General features: G+C 45.6%; 1 protein-coding gene across 7 annotated transcripts in view; it reads left to right on the top strand.

The window, feature by feature from the left end:
• The window catches only part of LOC102567739 (zinc finger protein 271), a 40,311-nt gene extending 19,575 nt beyond the window's left edge, over positions 1–20,736 (top strand). For 3 of the 7 annotated variants that reach the window (XM_059714205.1, XM_059714203.1, XM_059714204.1), the window contains exon 4: positions 8,737–20,736. In XM_059714205.1, coding sequence (XP_059570188.1) covers positions 8,737–10,991 — 2,255 coding nt within the window. In that variant the 3' untranslated portion in view covers positions 10,992–20,736. The remainder of the gene's footprint in view (positions 1–8,736) is intronic. The other 4 variants (XR_009455386.1, XM_059714208.1, XM_059714207.1 and 1 more) reach the window with 4 other exon arrangements.
• The last annotated feature ends 620 nt before the right edge of the window (positions 20,737–21,356 follow it).

The raw sequence follows: 21,356 nt of genomic DNA, 5'->3' as shown, positions 1-21,356 counted from the left end.
GGCTGCCTGTGGGAGCTCTCCGCTCACTACTGCCATGCTCCTGCCACCAACAGAGCCGCCGCCACCTGCAGGAGCTCACCCTGCCCACCCCTCCCCGGCCTCCGGGCGTATGCAGCGTTCATGCAGATCAGTCATAAACCTGGGTTAATGACTAGTTAAGCCAAGTTAGGACTGCACTGCCTTGAGCATAAGCCAGAATGCACTGAGGATCCTGACCCTTAGTGTTCCAGAAACTGCATTTGAAATACTTGATGCAAACACATGACATTAATGCAGCCCAGGTCTGAGGAGCTACTAAGTGAAAATGTCCGCTTCTGCAACAGCCCTGCTACTTGGGTGCATCACGCTTGGAGCTTCTGACTTTACTGACTAAGATAAATTCTCCCTGCTTTTAATCACTGCTAGCCCTGCAGAACCAACATAGTTGCAACTGTTTTATCTCTCCCCTCCCCTCCCCAACAACTATAAACTAAATTCAGTTATGAACAAAATTCTGATGATAGAAACATTATTATTGGCGATGTATGAGCCAACCCCTCTTCCCCCCAGTCCCCACCCACTCCCCAAACAGCTTGACTTTTTGACTCCAGGCTCAGTTTACGCAGATAGTACTTAGGAAAAAAAGCGCTATAAAGTAATTAGATGCAGCATGGAGAGTAGCATACTTAGGAGCAAAGTCCTTGCCTTTTCCATGCCTCTCTTTCCCCTCTCAGCACATGTTTGTGTTGCGTATTAAACTAAGCTTTTGGGGGCAAGTCTCTTACTAGATGTTTGTACAGCACCCAGCATAACAGTGTCCAGAATTCCTCTGGTACACTTTGGTGCCATGATAATGGTATCATGAATTGTAAACTGATTGCATCTGAAAAAACAGTGGCACAAAAACATGATCCACGTCAAGTCTGTTTCTACTAATCACATTACTGTTGTAGAATGAAGCTGTCAAAAATCAAGAAGTGCCTTAAGTGAAGGTTGAACTTGCAGCATATGTTCTACACTTTTGTGCACAAGCATTGCAATAGTTTCCAATTTCATGATTGCATGCTTTCTTGCTGATTGCCATGAAACATCTCATTTTTTTAATACCCCTAGACACTTGGCTATGTCAGAGAGTTAGGAATATAGGATGGGAAGGGGTACCTTGAGTCACTGCAGGCAGCGGTGTCATCATCCCTTTCATAAACTTTTCCAGCTTCCTATTCACACTTGTTACTTTTTCTTGCCCCTGCTACTGCTTTTGGGAAGCTGTTCCTTCTTATTCTTTAGTATGTGATGTTTTCACATATGTGCTAGGCAGTGTGTGCCATTTTGCAAGGTTATCAATATGCAAAATGAAGTGTTTGTTTTGGAATATGTGTAGCTTCATTCAGCTGACACATATGCTCTAAAATTTTCTCACAGTTTCCCACTGAATCACAGCATCTTCTTCACCCAAATTCCTCAAAAGTGCTCAAGGCTGAAATAACTCTTAAAATAACCTAGTATAGTAACATGACTCACCTAGAAATGAATATTCTTTAGCATCATAAATACCTCTTTCTTAGCTTTCAGTGGGGCCTGAACACACTCCCTCACCTGAAAACACATCTGCAAATAATGGCATTGATGTGCCAGATCCCCAACTGGTACATATCACTATAGTTCTGCTGAAGCCAAACTTGAATATGAAGACAGATGGCTCCATGCCAGTTTACACCAGCTGAAGATCTGACATGGTGTTTCTACAAGCTGTTATTTCTCCTTTGTTCATAGTTAAGTTTGGTGGAAGGGCGTGTACAAGCATTCACATCCTTCTCACTGAGCTTCTTGTTTGCTTTCCTGTATCCCTCGCTAAAATGAAATGCATGTGTGACTGGCTGACCTAACTCACCTGACTAAAGCCCCTCTTCCAAAGGAGTTTTCTGCCAGAGGCTTTGTTGGGCAGATCTGCGCCCCAGGCAGCCATGTGATGCCCTGTGCAATGCTGTCTGCTGCAGTGCCCATGGCAGTGGTGCAACCAGCCACTGCTGCAGTCACAGCTATTTTTGCACCCCTCTGCAAAGGCAGCTTGGTGCACAGGGCAGCTGCCCCATTCACTCCCTCCCCTTCCCCACCCCCAAGCTACACTGTTGGTTTCTGTCCCTTGTCCATCCTCTCAGTCCAGTCTGTACCCAAAAAACACTTTTTCCTGTGAGTTTTTCTTCTAAATCGAATCATAACCTTTGATCTCGCTTTGGCAAGATGCAGCATGGATCATTTTTTGTCTCCATTTACTGGACCTTATCCATGCCAATGCAAGCATGCCTTTCTCCTTTTTGGCTATATTTTCCCTTCTTAATTCTGTATGTACTTTGACTTTTATTATCACTGTAGCTTTTTCAGTACATCCATCATGATTCAAATCTATTTGTATCTCATTAGCACCTAGAAGTTCTAACCAAGATCATAGCCTCATTGTGCTGGGTACCGCACAAATACATTCCCTGACCTGAACGGCTTACAATATAAATAGACAAAATACTCAGACAGGCTGATTATCTGCTTTTCACAGAAGAGGAAGTGATGGCCAATTGATATAGTAATTTGCCCAGGGACATAAAGCATTTGTGTGGTAGAGGTGGCAATCAGTCCCAGATTTCTTAAAGGATAGGACTTTGCCTTAACTTCAAGGCCAACCTATTTCCTCCTCACACTTTTTTTCTCTAGTTCCACTACTTTCTCTTCACACCAAAATAGTTTTGGATTTTTATTTTTTTTTTTAGGAAAATTTCTCGTGTCCCAAGTCAAATCAGCCAAATCAATTCCAAATCCATGAGTCATTCAAGAACCGTATGTGGCCCTGCTTCTCCACCCCTGCTTGGGGTTTCAGATTCTTCCAAATCCTTTGGCGGGCATCCTATGTGCAGACCCAAGCCCGGAGGCTTGGGATTCAGATGCCCCCGAGTTTCACTTGCCTTCAGCCATATGGCCACAGGAGCAAGCTAGGAAGGAGTCTCCCATGTCCATAAAGTCAGGGTATAGCTAAGATCTTCCCACTGAAAGTGAAAGTGAGAAGCTAACTATGCATTACCTCGGTCAGGGTACTACTCCCTGCCATGCTTGTGGTTTTTCCCAGCCAGTAGGAAAACTACCTTGGTGGTCATGGTATCTCCCCGGCCTCCCCAAAATAGTATTCCTCTGTGTGTGGATGGTACTGGAGGCTTAGCTTGGTCTCTGTGCCATTTACAGTCCTGCCTCTCAAACTCTGCTTGCACTACACCCCTAATTGAATTTGCAAATGCTCAGTGATGTGGTTGGTGTGTGCGCTCTCAGAAGGCAGTGAATGCTCAGTGGTAACCATGGCAGCTACAATGTGTCATCCTTGCCAGAGGTCTCAGCTGGCACCTGGTTCTCTCTCTCACCAGTTCAGCCTGCTTCTTTATTGCAGTGCAGATGGGACACCCTAGCAGTGGCTGTCATTGTGCTGATTGCTTCTCCTTTTCCATTTTGAGAACCTTATCTGCCCCTATGCAGGGGGTCAGCAAAACCTAGCGATCCCTCCCATGCAGCATACTAGTGACATGCTTCTTTCTTAAAATGGGTGGATTTTGCTCTGTAGGGATAATGTTTGACATCCAATTTAGTCAATTATGATAATAGCTATCCCTGAGGCTGCTGTGAAACCAAAGCCAGTTAGTGGCACGTTTCAACTAATTTGGGGGCTAACTGGTTCTCTATGCTGGTGAGTAATGAGAGCACAATCTGCTTTACTTCTGAGTTTGAGACCCCAATGTGCTGGGAACTGCACATACGCAGAGTAAGAGACGCTCTCTACCTCGGGAATGTAAGGTATGTCAGTGCTGCATGCTGCCATGTAACATAGACATCCCTGATTTAGCCTGATTACCAGAAGCAGTTCAGCTACAGCAGTGAACAGCTCAGCACAGGCTAATTTAGCCTACTTGGTATGGTGAATTAGTCTGTGCTGAGTTTTGCTGCAGATTACTTCCAGCATCCAAGCTTTTTCAGGGGTCTCTAGGCTACATTGCCATCTCCAGCGTAGACATACCTTGACAGCGTGAGTAGACAAAGGATGGGAGGGCAAACAGATCAAGTGACTTGCACCAGGGTCACAGACCTAGAAATAGACCACAGGAGTCCTGACTTCAGGTAACATGCTCTTTGCACCAAATCACTGCCTCGCAATAACGAATGATTTTGGTTGTCATCAATTTGAGTTCCCGTCTCATTCTCATTAAAGTTACTGGTGATATTTTGCCATTAACTTCAGTGAAAGCCATGTTACAGCTGTGGACGTGACCCTGCAAACTGTTATACCTGTTCTTCATTACAGCAGGAAACGTGTTTGCAAGATTGAGGTTGATATGTATGTGTGAGAATATTACTCGCTATTGGCTGGTTTCAACTTCAAAACATACTATATTTCTGTAAACTTCTCCAGCTCAAGCATTAGCAGCCTCTGGGTTTGGTTTTTATTTTAGAACTGAGAAATGATGGGGAACAAGCAGGATGAACTATGGGGAACAAGCAGGATGAACTAGCGCTCCTGCTTGCACTAAACACCTATGACTTAGTGGGGCTAACAGAGACCTGGTGGGATTCATCCCATGACTGGGCGGTACATATTGAGGGCTATAGATTGTATAGAAAGGACAGGTCGGGAAGAAAGCGGGGGGGGTTGCACTTTATGTCAGTGAGCAATATACATCAACCCTCATCAAGACAGAATCCGAGGCTGAGGAAGTAGAAGGATTGTGGGTTAGGCTACATGGGGGGCAAGGAGAAAGGGATTTGGTGGTAGGGGTCTGCTACAGACCCCCACACCAAGGGGAAGAAATAGATGCAGGGCTCCTGAGGCAACTCTCGGAGACCATAAAAGCTAAAGAGGCGGTAGTCATGGGGGACCTAAACTACCCGGACATCTGCTGGGAGACGCAGACAGCAAGGTCCCATCACTCACGCAGGTTTCTAACCTGTGTACAGGACCTCCACCTGACACAGGAGGTGTATGGTCCCACTAGGGGAAATGCCATACTGGATCTGGTATTGGCAACGGGAGATGACATGATAGGGGACCTCCAGATCGGTAGCTATCTGGGAGACAGTGATCACCTTATGATAGAATTCAACATAAGACGGCGAGTGGGTAAGGTAACTAGTAGGGTGAAAGTGCTAGACTTTAGGAAAGCTGATCTCATTGCACTCAGGCGATTAGTCAAGGAAGCACTGCAGAGTAGGAGTTTTGATGGGATGGGTGCCCAAGAAGGGTGGCTGTGCCTAAAGGAAACGATCCTTTGGGCACAAAGCAAGATGATCCCCGAGCGAGGCAAAAGAGGGAAAGGGGCCAGGAGGCTTCCATGGCTGACCAGAGAAATCCAGGGCAGCCTAAGGGCCAAAAGGGGAGCACATAAAAAGTGGAAACAGGGTGAGATCACTAAAGATGAATATACCTCCTCTGCTCGTGCTTGTAGGGAGGCAGTTAGGCGGGCCAAAGCTACCATGGAGCTGAGGATGGCAACCCAAGTAAAGGACAACAAGAAATTGTTTTTTAGATACATAGGGAGTAAAAGGAAGGCCCAGGGAGGAATAGGACCCCTGCTAAATGGGCAGAAGCAATTGGTGACAGATAGAGGGGACAAGGCTGAACTCCTCAACGAGTTCTTTGCCTCAGTGTTCCTAAGCGAGGGGCACGACAAGTCTCTCACTGGGGTTGTAGAGAGGCAGCAGCAAGGCGCCAGACTTCCATGCGTAGATCCTGAGGTGGTGCAGAGTCACTTGGAAGAACTGGATGCCTTTAAGTCGGCAGGCCCGGATGGGCTCCATCCCAGGGTGCTGAAGGCACTGGCCGACGTCATTGCAGAGCCACTGGCGGGAATATTCGAATGCTCGTGGCGCACAGGCCAAGTCCCGGAGGACTGGAAAAGGGCTAACGTGGTCCCCATTTTCAAAAAGGGGAGGAAGGAGGACCTGGGCAACTATAGGCCAGTCAGTCTCACCTCCATCCTTGGTAAAGTATTTGAAAAAATTATCAAGGCTCACATTTGTGAGAGCCCAGCAGGACAAATTATGCTGAGGGGAAACCAGCATGGGTTTGTGGCGGGCAGATCGTGCCTGACCAACCTAGTCTCTTTCTATGACCAGGTTACGAAACGCCTGGACACAGGAGGAGGGGTGGATGTCATATACTTAGACTTCAGGAAGGCCTTCGATACGGTATCCCACCCCTTACTGGTGAACAAATTAAGAGGCTGTGATGTGGATGACTGCGCAGTCCGGTGGGTGGCGAATTGGCTAGAGGGTCGCACCCAAAGAGTCGTGGTAGATGGGTCGGTCTCGACCTGGAAGGGTGTGGGCAGTGGGGTCCCGCAGGGTTCGGTCCTTGGACCGATACTCTTTAATGTCTTCATCAGCGACTTGGACGTGGGAGTGAAATGTACTCTGTCCAAGTTTGCAGATGACACAAAGCTATGGGGAGAAGTGGACACGCCGGAGGGCAGGGAACAGCTGCAAGCAGACCTGGATAGGCTGGACAAGTGGGCAGAAAACAACAGGATGCAGTTCAACAAGGAGAAATGCAAAGTGCTGCACCTAGGGAGGAAAAATGTCCAGCACACCTACAGCCTAGGGAATGACCTGCTGGGTGGCACAGAGGTGGAAAGGGATCTTGAAGTCCTAGTGGACTCCAAGTTGAACATGAGCCGGCAGTGTGACGAAGCCATCAGAAAAGCCAATGGCACTTTATCGTGCATCAGCAGATGCAAGACAAATAGGTCCAGGGAGGTGATACTTCCCCTCTATAGGGCGTTGGTCAGACCGCAGTTGGAGTACTGCGTGCAATTCTGGGCGCCACACTTCAAGAAGGATGCGGATAACCTGGAGAGGGTACAGCGAAGGGCAACTCGTATGGTCAAGGGCCTGCAGACCAAGCCCTACGAGGAGAGACTAGAGAAACTGGACCTTTTCAGCCTCCGCAAGAGAAGGTTGAGAGGCGACCTTGTGGCTGCCTATAAGTTCATCACGGGGGCACAGAAGGGAATTGGTGAGGATTTATTCACCAAGGCGCCCCCGGGGGTTACAAGAAACAATGGCCACAAGCTAGCAGAGAGCAGATTTAGACTGGACATTAGGAAGAACTTTTTCACAGTTCGAGTGGCCAAGGTCTGGAACGGGCTCCCAAGGGAGGTGGTGCTCTCCCCTACCCTGGGGGTCTTCAAAAGGAGGTTAGACGAGTATCTAGCCGGGGTCATTTAGACCCAGCACTCTTTCCTGCTTATGCAGGGGGTCGGACTTGATGATCTATTGAGGTCCCTTCCGACCCTAACATCTATGAATCTATGAAAAACAGTTTTAATCCCGGCTGTGCCGTTGTGTGTTTTATTATGAAGAAGTAACAGTTTTTTTACATGTCAGATTGCAACCAATGTCCTATTAATAAGACTTATTTTGATCCATCTTGTAACTCAAAAAAATAAAACCTTTTCCTTTCATACATTTCAGGTTAATACCCTTTAACAATTAGTGGATTCCTGAAATAGTTCATTGCTTTGAGTAAGCACTTACTGAGAGGAAAAGACCTAAACTGGCTCCTTTTTGAAATTTTGGAAAATGTCTCAGGTTTGTGGACAACAAAATCACACTGCACCAGTAAGGCTGGATGGAAAACAATAAAAAGGGGAAGATTTCAGCAGACTGGAAATTGTCTATCATTCCAGTCTCTTTTACAACAGTCCCTTCCTGTAGAATTTTCCTGTTAAAAAGACAAACTGATTGTAAATTTAACAATGGAGGGACTGCTACCTGGGTGTAATAAGACTTATTTTAGTCCAACTCCATAATGTCTACACTTTCATAGATAAAATCTTATGCATTGCTAAGAAAAAAATGTTGACAGTCAAAGACTAAATGGGGACCTGTTGGGAGATATTATTTAGGGATTGATTTTGATAAACATGCATTTGAGAGACCCCACTCCATTTGTTCTTGGGCCCTGCAAGGGGGTAACTGGGTGTTACTTTGGCTTGTTTTTTTCAAGAAGGGATGAAGCTAGATCATAATAACTAGAGCTGGGCAAAGTTTTTCAAGTAAATGGTTCATTTGCCAAAAAATGCAGTTTCACTAATCACAAAGATGGGTCAAAAAGAGGAAAAAGTTTTCTGAAAAACTGAAACATTTCACTTCAACATGTTCTAGGTGAAACGCTCTGATTTTTCATTTTAAAATTACTTTTCAGAACCATATTAAGCTAAAGTGATTTTTTTTTTTAAATACAGAAGGGAAACAAAGCCCTCTATTTTTGATTGAACAAAACATTTGTTTGACCTATAATGAAAACTTTCTTGGGATTTGATTTCAGCAAGTAAACTGAAACTTTAATTTGAGATCAGCCCAAAGCAATGTTTTTTTCAGTTTAACCACCAAACCAAAACAAATTATTTGCCCAGTTGTGGTCATAATGATTCCTTCTGTCTCTAAATATATTAATATTTCATATGAAGTCAATGGGATTGTTTGCAACATAAGGTACTCCTTGGCCTGAATAAGGGTATAAAAATCTGATCTTCGCTTATAGCCATGCACATTACTGGTCACCAAAGCAAGACTTGAGTCTCTAAGAGAGGGCGAAGTGGTGGGTGGAGATTCCCAGTGGGGCGGTTTGGGATCTGTGGAGCAGTCTGGTAAAGCCAGCTCCTGATTTTTCAGTCTTATTGATGGGTTTTTGAATATGTGACAGACACTCTCCAATTCCCTTCTCCAAAGTTTCCTTTCCCAGACCCAGGGAGTTACTGGATTCTCTCGTTGTTCCAGCAGATGATGGGATGGTGAGTGAAAATGAGGAGGAAGATGCTCAGCAGGGAGACCTTGAGAAGGTGGAAGCCCAAGGGACATTGCCGGGCAAATCCAAGGGAAGCACCCCCCAGAGTAGTGATGGTGTGAAGTCCACTGAGAGCCCAGTCAAGTCAGAAGGGCAGCCAAAGAAACCCCCTGGTAAGAAACAGAACAAATCTGCCCACCGCGGCTTCAAAAAGTTTCACCAGCGGAGTCTGCTGGGGCATAATCGTTGCCATGACTGTGGCAAGAGCCTGGGCTTTGGCTCATCCTTCAACAAACGGCTGCGCAGCACAGAAAAGCCCTACAAGTGCAACGAGTGTGGCAAATGCTTCCGGCTCAGCTCCACCCTCATCACTCATCAGCGCCGGCATGCTGGGGACAAGCCGTACAAGTGCGCTGACTGTGGCAAGAGCTTCAGCGTCGGCTCAGCCTTCATCCAGCACCAGCGCGTCCATGCTGGCAGCGTCAAGCCCTGCCAGTGCAACATCTGTGGCAAGAGCTTCAGCACCAGCACCAGCCTGGTCAAGCACCAGAAGCTGCACCTGGAGGAGAAGCCCTACAAGTGTGATGAGTGTGGCAAAGGTTTCAACTGGAACTCGCACCTGGAGCGGCACCGGCGCATCCATACAGGTGAAAAGCCGTACACCTGCCCTGAGTGTGGGAAGAGCTTCAGCTGGAGCTCGCACCTGGACCGGCACCGTCGCACCCACACGGGTGGGGAGAAGGCCTGCAAGTGCACTGACTGTGGACGCTGCTTCGCTCCCCGTGGCACAGATGGTGCTAGACCCCAGCGCGGGGTAGGAACAGGAACAGAGAAACCCTACCAGTGTTCTGAATGCGGTCGAGGTTTCAACAAGAGTGCGACACTGGCCAAGCACCAGCGTGTGCATGCCACTGAGAAGCCCTACAAATGTGACCAGTGCGGCAAGAGCTTTGGGCTGAGCGCCTCATTGCTGCAGCACCAGCGCAGCCATGCAGCTGGCAAGCCCTACCAGTGCAGTGATTGCGGCAAGAGCTTTGCCTGGAGTTCCCATTTGGACCGACACCGGCGTATCCACATGGGAGAGAAGCCTTTCCGCTGTGAGGACTGTGGCAAGAGTTTCTCCCAGAGCTCGCACTTGGAGCGGCACCAGCGGGTGCACCTGGGCTCAGAGCAGCCCTGCCAGTGCACTGACTGTGGAAAGAGCTTCTTGGCCAGTGCTAAGCGTCGTCGGCTGCTGACTGGGGAGCGCCCCTGCAAGTGCACTGACTGTGGGAAGAGCTTCCTGTGGAGCTCCCGAGCCAGGCCCCCCCCCGCAACAGAAAGGACCCACAAGTGCACAGAGTGCGGGAAGAGCTTCACCTACCGGGCAGAGAACGTCAAGCACCAAGGCACTCAGACCGGTGAGAAGCCTTACACATGCCCTGAGTGTGGGAAGAGCTTTGGGCAGAACTCAGCGCTGGTGAAGCACCGGCGCATGCACACTGGCGAGAAACCCTACAAGTGCGGGGACTGTGGGAAGAGCTTCAGTGTCCGCTCCAACCTCATCAAACACCAGCGCACGCACCTGGGCGAGAAGCCCTACAAGTGTCCTGATTGTGGCAAAGGCTTCATCCAGAAGTCGGACCTGACCAAGCATCGGCGCATGCACACTGGGGAGAAGCCGTACAAGTGCAATGTCTGTGGGAAGTGCTTCAGTGTCAGCTCCAACCTCATCAAGCACCAGCGCATCCACCTGGGCGAGAAGCCCTACCAGTGCACTGACTGCGGGAAGAGCTTCATCCAGCGCTCAGAGCTGACCATCCACCAGCGCGTCCACACTGGGGAGAAGCCCTACAAGTGCCCTGAGTGCGGGAAGTGCTTCAGCCGCAGCTCCCACCTTAACCGGCATCAGCGCACGCATGCTGGGGACAAGCCCTCGCTCCTCTCCACTGCCAAATCCAGTGCCAGCAACCCCCTCCAGGCCTCCTCAGCCTTCTCCTCTGCTGCCACCTCTTTCTCCTCTCCACTGGGTGCCTCTTCCGCCCCCATCCCATCCCTGCCCTCCTTCCCCTCCTCCCCTTCACCCCTCCCCATCCCATCCCTCTCCACCACCCCACTGGATCTGCCCTGGGCCCTGTCCTTCCCATCTCGTGCCTTCCCTCACCCTTCCTTCCCTTCTCCCACTCCCTCTGGAGCCCAGGCCTCATCCCTGATAAACTAACAGATCCCCATTGCTTCCCCCTGGGCCTTCCTCTTTCCTCCTACATCTTGCCTCTATCACTCTTCCCTATTCCTGAATGGCCTGCCTCTTCCCTCCTGTCTGCCACTGCCCTCTCTTTCCCTTCTTCTTACCCTTCCCCCTCCCAGCACTGTACACTTGGTGTCCTACTCCCCTGCTTTCTCTGTTCCCCATTCTTTGAAGTTCACATCATCCACTTCTTTTCGATTCCTTCTGCCCTAGAATGCACCTGGCCTCTCTCTCATCTTTGGTGTCTCCAGGCTCTGTGCTGGCGGTCCCCTCCTGCACTAACGCATCTTGATTCCTCTCCCCAACATCCTTATTGAAATTGCAGTGCTGAACCAGTTTCCCTGATTCTTCCTTGACCTGCAGCCAGCAACCTTTCTGACCCTTCTTGGACTGCAAGTTCCCATTCACCAGTTGCCATGTCACCTCACCTCTTTCCTCCCACCCTGACATTTATCCCATGCTTTCCAATCTATGTCAAGCTCTCAGCGGATTTTTTATTTTATTAACCTTTCTGGTCTTCAGTTCCACTGAGACATTCACCCTTGAGTTATTTCTTATCTATATCATCATGCCCTGGCTTATATTCTTATGCTTCAGGGCATTTCTAGAGAGTCCCCTGTTGATATGTTTCCTTCACTTCAGGTTAATCTCCTCTTCATTTTGGTATGCCATCTTCCTGGCCAAATTCTGGCTGCTTGTCCATCCATCCATCCTCAGTTTAGGTACCATGGAGTTCCAATCTCTTCTTGCTGATTATTGCCTCAAGTGAGATCGATAACATTGAAAGTGATTTGTGAACATTTTCATATGTAAGAGGGCCAAAGTTCTAGTCTTCTCCCACATGTTACATCATATTGTTCTATGTTGTGCCTATTATTATTGTTGATGTTGTTTTTGTTCAGTTCTGGTCCCCACACCTCAAAAAGGATGATCATCATGGATGGTCAGGGCTATGGAGTGGGTTCCATGTGAGGAGATACTAAGTAGGCTAGGATTTATTAGCCTAGAAGAGAGATGCTTGAGGAGGGACATGATAGATGTCTCCAAAATATTAAATGGGGCAGAGAAAGTAAAAAGGGATTTATTATATATGATCTCTCAAAGTATGGGAACTAGAGGATATAAAAATAAACTATTAGATAGTAGGTTTAAAATTAACAAAAGGAAGCTATTTTTCACACAGTGGGGAATTGACTTGTGGAACTCATTGCCACACGATGGTGTATAGATTAACCCAGTCCAAAAGGGTTAATCTTCTTGGAGAAAAGGCCCATTCGTAGGTATTGGACATGGCACACAAAGGTGCAGGCTCTGAATAAGAACTTCCTAAACCTCTGAATGTGGAAAAGATCAGAGAGTAGAAGATTCTGAACATGCCCTGGGTTTAGGTTCCATCCAGGAAGAGCACACACTAACTGCTGAAACTTCCTTAGCCTGACGAAGGGTTTTTGAACCCGAAAGCTTGCTTAATAACTTTTCTCCAACTGTTTGGGTTGGTCTAATAAAAGATATCAAATTCACCCAAGGAACCTTGTCTGCCTATGAACATGCCCTGTTCACTCAGCATCCACACACTCCCATTGTGTGAATCAGGATACTAAGCTTGTAAGTGGCATTTCTTATGTTCAGAAAGCTATCAGGTATTTTTAATGAAAATATTTTTGACAAAAATGTTCTGTTTAAAAAATTAACATATTTGTGAAACCATTTTCCTTTTCATTTTTTTTTTTTTAACAGAACCTTTGCATAAACTTGAGCCTTTTAGTTAGTTTTTTTGTGTATTTTTTACCTTTTCACTTGCTTTTTGCTAGTAAAGCACTGGAACAGGTTACCCAGAGAGGTGGTGGAATCTCCATCCTTGGAGGTTTTTCAGACCTGGCTAGACAAAGCCTTAGGTAGAACGGTATAGTTGGGGACAGTCCTGCTTTGAGCAGGAGTTTGGACTAGATCATAGTTTCTCAACCTGCGGTACGCGTACCCCTGGGGGTACGTGAGACCCAGACATGGTACGCAGGTACCCCAACACTTTCTCTCTCTCTCTCTCGCCCTCTTTTCCTTTCTCTCTCTTGCTCCTTCCTCCTCTCAAAACTATGGCAAAAAATTATTACTTTAAATTTCCCAGTAATAATTTGGTGTGCCACGTTTTGTACAGCACTGGGTTCAGCCCTCCTACCTTCGGCCAACATCACCTCTAGCCCAGGTACATACTTGAGTTGTGCACCTCTGGTATAAAGGGTGGCAACCCTACCTGCAACAGATCAGACATCTGTCATATCATGGCCTTATATACACAGCCCTTCTTCCAACATATGGCACATATTAGTCTGTAAATATAAAATCCCCTGGAAAATTGAGTGTTGGGGTACTTATTAAAATTTTCAGAAGTTAAGGGGTACTTGCTACTTAAAAGGTTGAGAAACCCTGGACTAGATGACCTCATGAGGTCCCTTCCAACCTTAATTTTCTATGATTCTGTTTTATTCAGCAATTTTGATTAGTCCTAGGATTGAATTATTCAAAAATAAAAAATCTAACACGATCGACTTTATTGTTTTAAAATTTAAAAAAACAATTAAAAATTCAGTGTGCCCACATCTTGAGTACTTTGTGCAATTCTGTTCTACACATCTCAAAAGATGTAGTAGAATTTGAAAAGATGCAGAGAAGGGTAACCAAAATGATCAAAGAAACGGAGCAGATACCATACACGGATTGACTAAAAAGGCTAGGACTCTTCAGTTTGGAAAGGAGAAGGCAGAGGAAGGGATATGGTAGAGGTAAAATCATGGAAAGTGTGAACCAAGTGAACAGGGAACTGTTGTTCATCAAATCCCAGAATGCTAGAAGTAGGGGAAATTAGTAGGAGACAGGTTTAAAACTAACAAGAGAAAGTGCTTTTTTAAATGCAAAGGATAGTTAACTTGTGGAATTCATTGCCACAGGAGGTGGCAGAGCACCAGCATGTTCAACATGGGACTAAACAAATTTATGGTTGATAGATCTATTAATGGCTATTGAACAGAACAGTTGGAGATGTTTTCTCTGGCATCCAATGAGGGTGGATGTTGGGAGGGGGTACTGAACAGGGATATATCCAGTTCAGTGCTTTCCCAGTCTATAGCATCCACTTCTACTGTCAAAGACAGAATACTGGACTACTTGGACCATTGGTCTGACCCCATATGGCACTTCTTATGTCCTTAACATCATTTTCCAAAATTACGATTCTTCAAAAATAAAAAGTTATTAACATTCTGAAAAAAAGAAATATAGGGAAAAGCTTTGTTTAAACAACAGAACAAAATGTTTTTGAAAAGCTCATATTTTTTTAAATGAGGTAAGGATTTTGTGAATGGCATCTTTTATTGGGCCACCTATATGGTTGGGATAGATTTTGACAAGCTTTTGAATGCAGCTACTGGAAGAGAAATGCCATGCATTTGAAAGCTTTTCTAAATCTATCCCAGCCATGTAGTTGATACAGTAAAAAATATCACCCACAAAAATCCTTGCCTCTTACATATTTCCTGGACCATTGTGGCTACAGCATCACTCCAACACTACCACATATTTTAAAACAATGTTTTGGCCAGCTTTATTTATGTACAGTTGGAGCTGTTTATGAAAATGTTCACAAATCCAAGATGTTGCCACAAATTTTCACACAAGTATATATTAAAAAATTTGCACTGCAGCATGTAATATTCATTATTTGTAATCCATTTTATCCATTTACAAAAGTTTTAGTAATCTACCCAGGAAGCAGAAACAGCACCACATGACCTGGTGACTACTCCAAAGCACACACAAAAAAGTAATGAATAGTCAAATTATAAGGTTGGCAAAAAACAGATGACAGACCATTGTAAACATCAACAGAACAACTTACATAAATCATTAGGCCAAGTTTTCAGCTGGTATAAATTAGTGATGTTTAATGGAAGTTAATAGTGGGGTGATGTTAATTTATACCACGTGAGCATGTAAGGGTCAGGACTGGTTCAAGAATAACACACGCACAGAAATGAGAATTAAAATAAAAACAAGTATTTTCACAGTGAAGAGTTTTTTCAGCCCTATGGAAAGCCCCTCACTGGGCACTGCCTTTTAATGCTCATCAAAATTTTCTTTGCTTTCTTGTCTGTCTTTTTGTCTATCCATCTGTGACCCTTCAACCTTCAAGTGTTCATCCCTACACGGCAGAATTTCTGCTCCCTGATGTCTCTCCTACTTCATCCGTCTTTCCTGCCTTCTCCATGTTTGATGGAAAGTCCATTCTCTTCCTGGCTGCCATTCTTTTCTCGAAACAATCCCAGTCAACTTTCTCCCCTACCCCAACTGTGCTATCCCCAGATCTCATCAGCTCTTCCTCCTCCAGCACCTCTGGAGCCCATCCTTTCTTTTTCACTGTTCCTTGGCCCACGTTCTGGCCATAACTTAACCTGAACAGTCCACCGCCAACCTCCTGACTCCTACCTCATGTTCCTTTAGTCCATGCATTTTTCTTACTCTCTGTTTCAAATATACTCCCTCCTTCTTCTGCATCAGTACTAGGCTTCTTGACCCTGATCCAACAATCCATCCTGTTTCAACACTGACTTCCATATGTGAAGTGCTTTGCTGAACTGGGTCCCTTGTCCTCCCTTGCAAGGCTCTGCACAAGGCTGCTCCAACCTGCAGCTCTGATCTTCACTTCACACCCCTTTGCTCCATCTGCTCTGCCTATATCCCTCTGTCTAATCATGCCAAATGAGACCTTCAGCTATTGGGCCAGAGTCTCAGCTAGTGCAAACTTGCATCGAGGGAGCTAACACCAGCTGAGGGGCTGTCCCAGTATTTCCATTATGCCCCTTACTGGAAGCTATAATAGGGAGGATGAGGAGGGGAAAGCTGAAGTAGTGGATAAAAATTAAATAAGAAACAAGACAAAACACTCAAGCTCCCATCCTGCAGACACTTAAGCATGTGTTTAACTTTGCTACCTTGAATAGTTCCACTGTAATTAGAGGGTGAATTCACAATGCATCTTGTTAATCATGTGAGTTAATGTTTGCAGGATCAACCCTAAATGAATAAACCCAATAATAATTTAAAAAAATACTGAGGAGTTAAGACTTTGTGGAAAAAAAACAGACAAAAATGAAAGGTTTAGATAAAAATACTAAAAATTTAAATGCCATAGAAAATAAAGGGTTGAAAGCCTTTTTAGAAGAGTATCATAAACAAATAATTAAAAATAGAAACCAAGAGGCTAAATAGTTGAGTAAAAAGGAAAGGGTTGAATTTGGAAATGGGTAAAAAAAATTAAAAGACAATGGGAAGGATTAAAATAGTAAGGAAAGTAACTGAAAGGGGTTAACAACTAAAGTAAACAAAGGTGTTAAAATATGGATAAAAGAAGCATTAAAATAAAAATAAAAATATTAAAATTTTATAGAAGAAAATAGAGGAAAATACCAAAAAAATGGAAATTGTAAAAGTTAAAAAAAAAGACAAAAGGAAAGTTAACTGAAAAGTATTACAAGACATGGAAACAGGGCAACAGTTAAGAAAACCAGAGAAGGAATAAAATAAATTTTAGAAGTAATACAGAATATTATAGGAAGCAATTCAAATCGCCATAAAGAAACAACGAAAATGTATTGGCAATGTGAAAAGGATGAAAGGAAAAAGAATAACAGGAATCAGGTGAGAATCTGAGAGTCCTCAAGGCAACCCAGTATCGGCTGAATGCAGCATTAAAGAAAGGAAATCTGGAAGAGCCCAGTCATTAGATTCTGGAGTGGCACCCTTTTATGACTACTTCCTTCTGTAGGGGCCAGATCTGGAGAGGGCTGAGTGTCTAGTGAAACCTATGGCAGGTGCAGGTGCTGAAATGGCCCTGACTTTGCAAACGCCGATGCATGCGGGGTGAAATTCTCCCCTGTCGTGGAAAGCCCCAAGCATGAGGCCACAATGCTGAGCAAGCATGCTGAAGTGTAACTGTTATGTGGCGCCTCTGGGTGACATGTCGACAGTGGGAATTGCACCCTGGACCTTTGGATATAAGAACCTGAGCCTCTGCTGCCTGAGCTAAAAGACCTGACTCTGATAGCTCAGTTCAGTGGCTATAGCAGACTTGTAAACGTCCACGTGGTCCAGCCACTAATGGAGGACAGAGAGCCCAGTGAGCAAACACGGGGTTACACGGTACCCCTGATCATTGAGGGAAGCCCAAGGAAGGCGTCATGGACCCACCACAGAAGGGCCACCTTCTGTTCTAGCACAGGTTGGAACAGAAGCTGCAAGGAACCCATGTGGCAGGCAGGCATGGATTTCACCTGCTCTGCCTGCAAGGAGCCTGGATATTGGGACAGAAAGTGCATCTGTAGTCACCTGGGTCACCCCACTTAAGTTAATTTGGAACATCATGTGAGTAAAGCTACTCATATGCCTAAATGTTTGCAGGATTGGGGTCTGCTGCCCCCTGCCACCTGTGCAAGTAAGAGTAAATACGAGTATTGAAAAATTGGGAAACACGGGCTGAGTCCCTCTCACGGACCCCAGCATAAATCAGGAGTAATCCCATTTGAGTCCCTGGGGCAAATTGTCTTGTACTTGCCTCGGTGTCAATCAGCAGCAACTGCTGAGGACAGGGGGAGTTACACCGATTGTAAAGCTGATGACAACACAGTTGAGAATCAAGACTAACAACTTCAACAAGCCTGCTCACTTGCATCATTTGTATTGGCAGGATAAGTATCTGGCAGACCCAATACTACGGGTAGCTACTGTTGCTTTATCCTTACTTGCATTCATAGTCACGGTGGGGCAGGCAATAAAGATTTGGAACCAGATCCTCCGCTGATGAAAACTGGCAGAGCTCCTGTGACTTAACTGGAGCTAAGCCAATGAAGTTAGCGGAGCATTTGGCTGATAGGTAACTGTTTGAGGTACAGTCCCGTATATGTCCAGAGGGAAGAGGGATGGCCCCCTAGCTTAGATTTCATGCAGGCTGGGCCAGTTTTGGAGTAGTACCAGTCACCTGCAGCACGCATGGCAGCACAACGATATCACAGTGATGGGCAGTACTGAAAACCTTATGGATATACAGCTGCTCACCACCTCAGTGGATTTGGCCAGATGTTTGATAACGATGCAAAGAATGAATGCTACACCTGGGACGTCTCCCTATGCTGGTGGAGCAGGCTTGTGCCCTCTCCCCTCCCTCAGTTCCTTGCTTGGGACTTGCTTTTTCTGCAAAGTGCATCTGTGTTAGTCTGCTGCCAGCAGAAGCTTGACTATTTACTTATTAATAACAAACATTGCACTGCTCTGTGATGCTCCAGCTACTAGCCAACAGGGGGGAATTTGCTTCTAGACCAAGGGCCTGGCTGAGGTATAGGCACCACTTTAGATGGTCCCTGGTGCTTATGCCTCAAGCAGGTCCTAGATCCAGGAGCAAATTTCCTCGCTCTCTCCGCTTTGTGTATCTGATCTGTTGTCTTCTCTTTGCCTCTTAGGTTGTAAGCTCCTTGGAGCAGGGACCATATCGTCTTCTGTGTTCTGTAGAGCACTGAGCATATTATACCTGCTCAGCATATAATAAACAGACCCTGTAAGTGCCCTGGCTGTGGGGAAAAAACGTATGGCACAGGAGAGATTCCACACAAGAGAGGAAACCCTTGTATGATTGCTAACTGTGAGTGGAATTTGGACCTTGTGACACAGAGAAAATGCTTTGGACAGAAAGTCTTATAAACACCCTGACTGTGGAGAAAAGCTTTGATCAGAGCTGACACCTTGATACAAACAGAGACTCTGCACTGGAGACGAACGCTGTAGATGCCCTGGTGAGGGCTGGCTGAAATGGGTATCAGTATCTGGCTGCCTGTCTCTGGGGTCCAGGGCGACAACACCAGGCAGAGGAGGAGACACTTTGATCAGCTCGTCCTCATTGCTACAGCCCCAGCTGCTGCCATCCAGGTAGAGAGACAGAGAACAAGCTGACACTTATCTTCCCCTAGGTTGAAGGTCCTCTTCCCGTGTTTGACAACCAATGCTGCCCCTCCCTGCACTTCGAGGAAGGGAATAGAGGTACACTGCCCTCTTCTTCCTTTGGATCCTGGAAGCAGGTGACTTATCTGGGCTCCCTGTTCCACTTTCTTAAGGGATCTGAGTGACACTGGCCCCTGTTTCTCCTATTCCAGTTGCCTGTTTCTGGAGTGATGCAGAGGAGGATGACTGATTGCCTTGCAACCTCCTGCCACCCGCATTCTTCTAAGACACCTGGCAGTCTCTTTATGGTCTCACTGGACCAAAGGGAAAACCATTGCCTTATAAAGAGGGGGATGTGGATGGAAGGTGGAGGGAGCTGAAAATGGGAAATCAAGTGTTTGGGGATGGAGAATATGGGAGCTGGAGTGAGAAGAGTGAAGGAATAGTGGGGGTAGAGATAGGATCAAGTGTATGATGATGGGAATATATGGATGGGCTGAGGGAAAATGGTGGAAGATGTTGGGAGGTTATATAGTAGGAGGGGAAAAGGTTAAGAAGCTGCTCCTAAGTCATTTTCCCTCTCTCTCCTCATCCCAGCCCCACTCTCCTTCCTACCTCCCAGTTCCATTTTCTTCCCCTTTGTCCTGTCTCCTTTTCAGGCCATACTTGAGAGAGTCCCCTTAGCAGTGACTCAAAGACAGAAGGTAAAACAAGAAACTCCTAGAGCAGAGTTACAAGGGACCTACGGGGACCAGCCCATCCAGCACAGGAAATGTGGGGAATCGGGCATTTCAGGATAGAAATAACATAAGGGAAGAGGACATGGAGGTGAGACCTTGTTGCATGAGTAATGCCCATGAAAGCACAAGTCTATTCATGGAGAAAATTTTAGTGTGGTATGTAGAACTTGTTGCTGAAGAAGATTACTAGAGCAAACAATTTGGCCAAGGCACTTCCAAGCTCCACAGCACAGCTGGGGGCCTGTATTGCAATCTTTCAGTGACAGAGAGCTCAGTTTCTCCTCCAAGAGTCATCTGCCTTGATTCTAAAGGGAACAGCACACAGGGATGACTTCCATTTGTGTTAATGTCCCCTAGGATCAGAAATATACGCCGTGCCAGTCCCAGTCCTATTTCAGGTCGTACCCTCTTGGACATGGGTCTTTGCATTGTTCGAGAAGGGACCTGGGGAGACAAGTAACTTCAGCCAGGCTGATACTCTTTGACAAGGTCAGAGGGAAAAGAAAAGCCTGGTGCTCTTCCAGGCCCCTCATCTATCACAGTGACCTGGGTGGGGATGGCAGAACCTTAAACACAGACTGCCTCTGCTGTACTCCCGCATCCCCAGGGACAACCCTGAGGGGATAAAAGCCTCAGCTGGAATTGAAGATGGTGGAACCTGACCCTTGCGTGAAAGCAGTGGCTGGAAGATGAGTGGTTAATGCTATGATATTAGACAGCAATTACTTAATTACAATTTAAATGAGATTTATATATTTTCTAGTATCTATTCATTTGCTTTTGTAACTGGCTCCCACTGTCTTTCTCTCCAGTTGCCTGTACTTTCAGATCAGCTTGGAAATGTTGTTTTACTGCTTGTGACCAGCAACGTGCTTGTTTGTTTTTTGAAATGCAATGTACTGGATTGGACTTTTTGTGCATTGACTTGTTATGATGGCTCACTTTTTTTTATTCTTTTTTTTTTTGATGAGTAGTAATAAATTAGAACTTAGTTATCCCAACAGCACAGTGTCTTGGATGCTTTCAGAGGAAAGGACAGGAAGAAAAATTGGCTGTTACCAGTGTGACAGTGTCTTCTACAACATTTCTTTTTCAGTTACCAGTGAACTGTAAGGAGAAGAGAAGCAAAAGAAGATTTTTAAAAGCACTTAAGAGAATTAAGAAGCTAACATTCAATAGGATTTAGACACCTAAATCCCAGACAGAATTGTAAAGATAAATTCTCAGTATTACCAACTGAAGCCGATCAAAATCAATGAGTTGGGCTCAAAAATTGGGAGATTAAAAAAATATGATACTTTCTCTTTGAATTGGGTTTCTGAGCCTTTGGGTGCACTGAAGTCGCACTCTGAAGTTTTTCTTTGCCAACACAAAGGTACAAAGCTTTCATTTTTTTTAATGGAAGCTGATATTCTCACATATTCAGATTGTTCCAATATTTGGAAAAAAGTACCTAAGAGTAAATCTTCAGAGACATATTCTCATCTAGATGTGAACCAGGCAGCCCAGGCGTCAACACCGAAAACCTGTATGAAACTCAGTATCTGCAGTAGCATACTTTGTGAAACAGATCTGTTGTAGGGACAGTCAACTACATTTGCCAGCTACACACTCATGTAAA

This window comes from Alligator mississippiensis, chromosome 11 (genome assembly GCF_030867095.1).
Source record: "Alligator mississippiensis isolate rAllMis1 chromosome 11, rAllMis1, whole genome shotgun sequence".
Taxonomy (NCBI): Eukaryota; Metazoa; Chordata; order Crocodylia; family Alligatoridae; genus Alligator; species Alligator mississippiensis.
The sequence above is the reverse complement of the archived record's forward strand: the minus strand, read 5'-3'. Positions and strand labels throughout refer to the sequence as shown.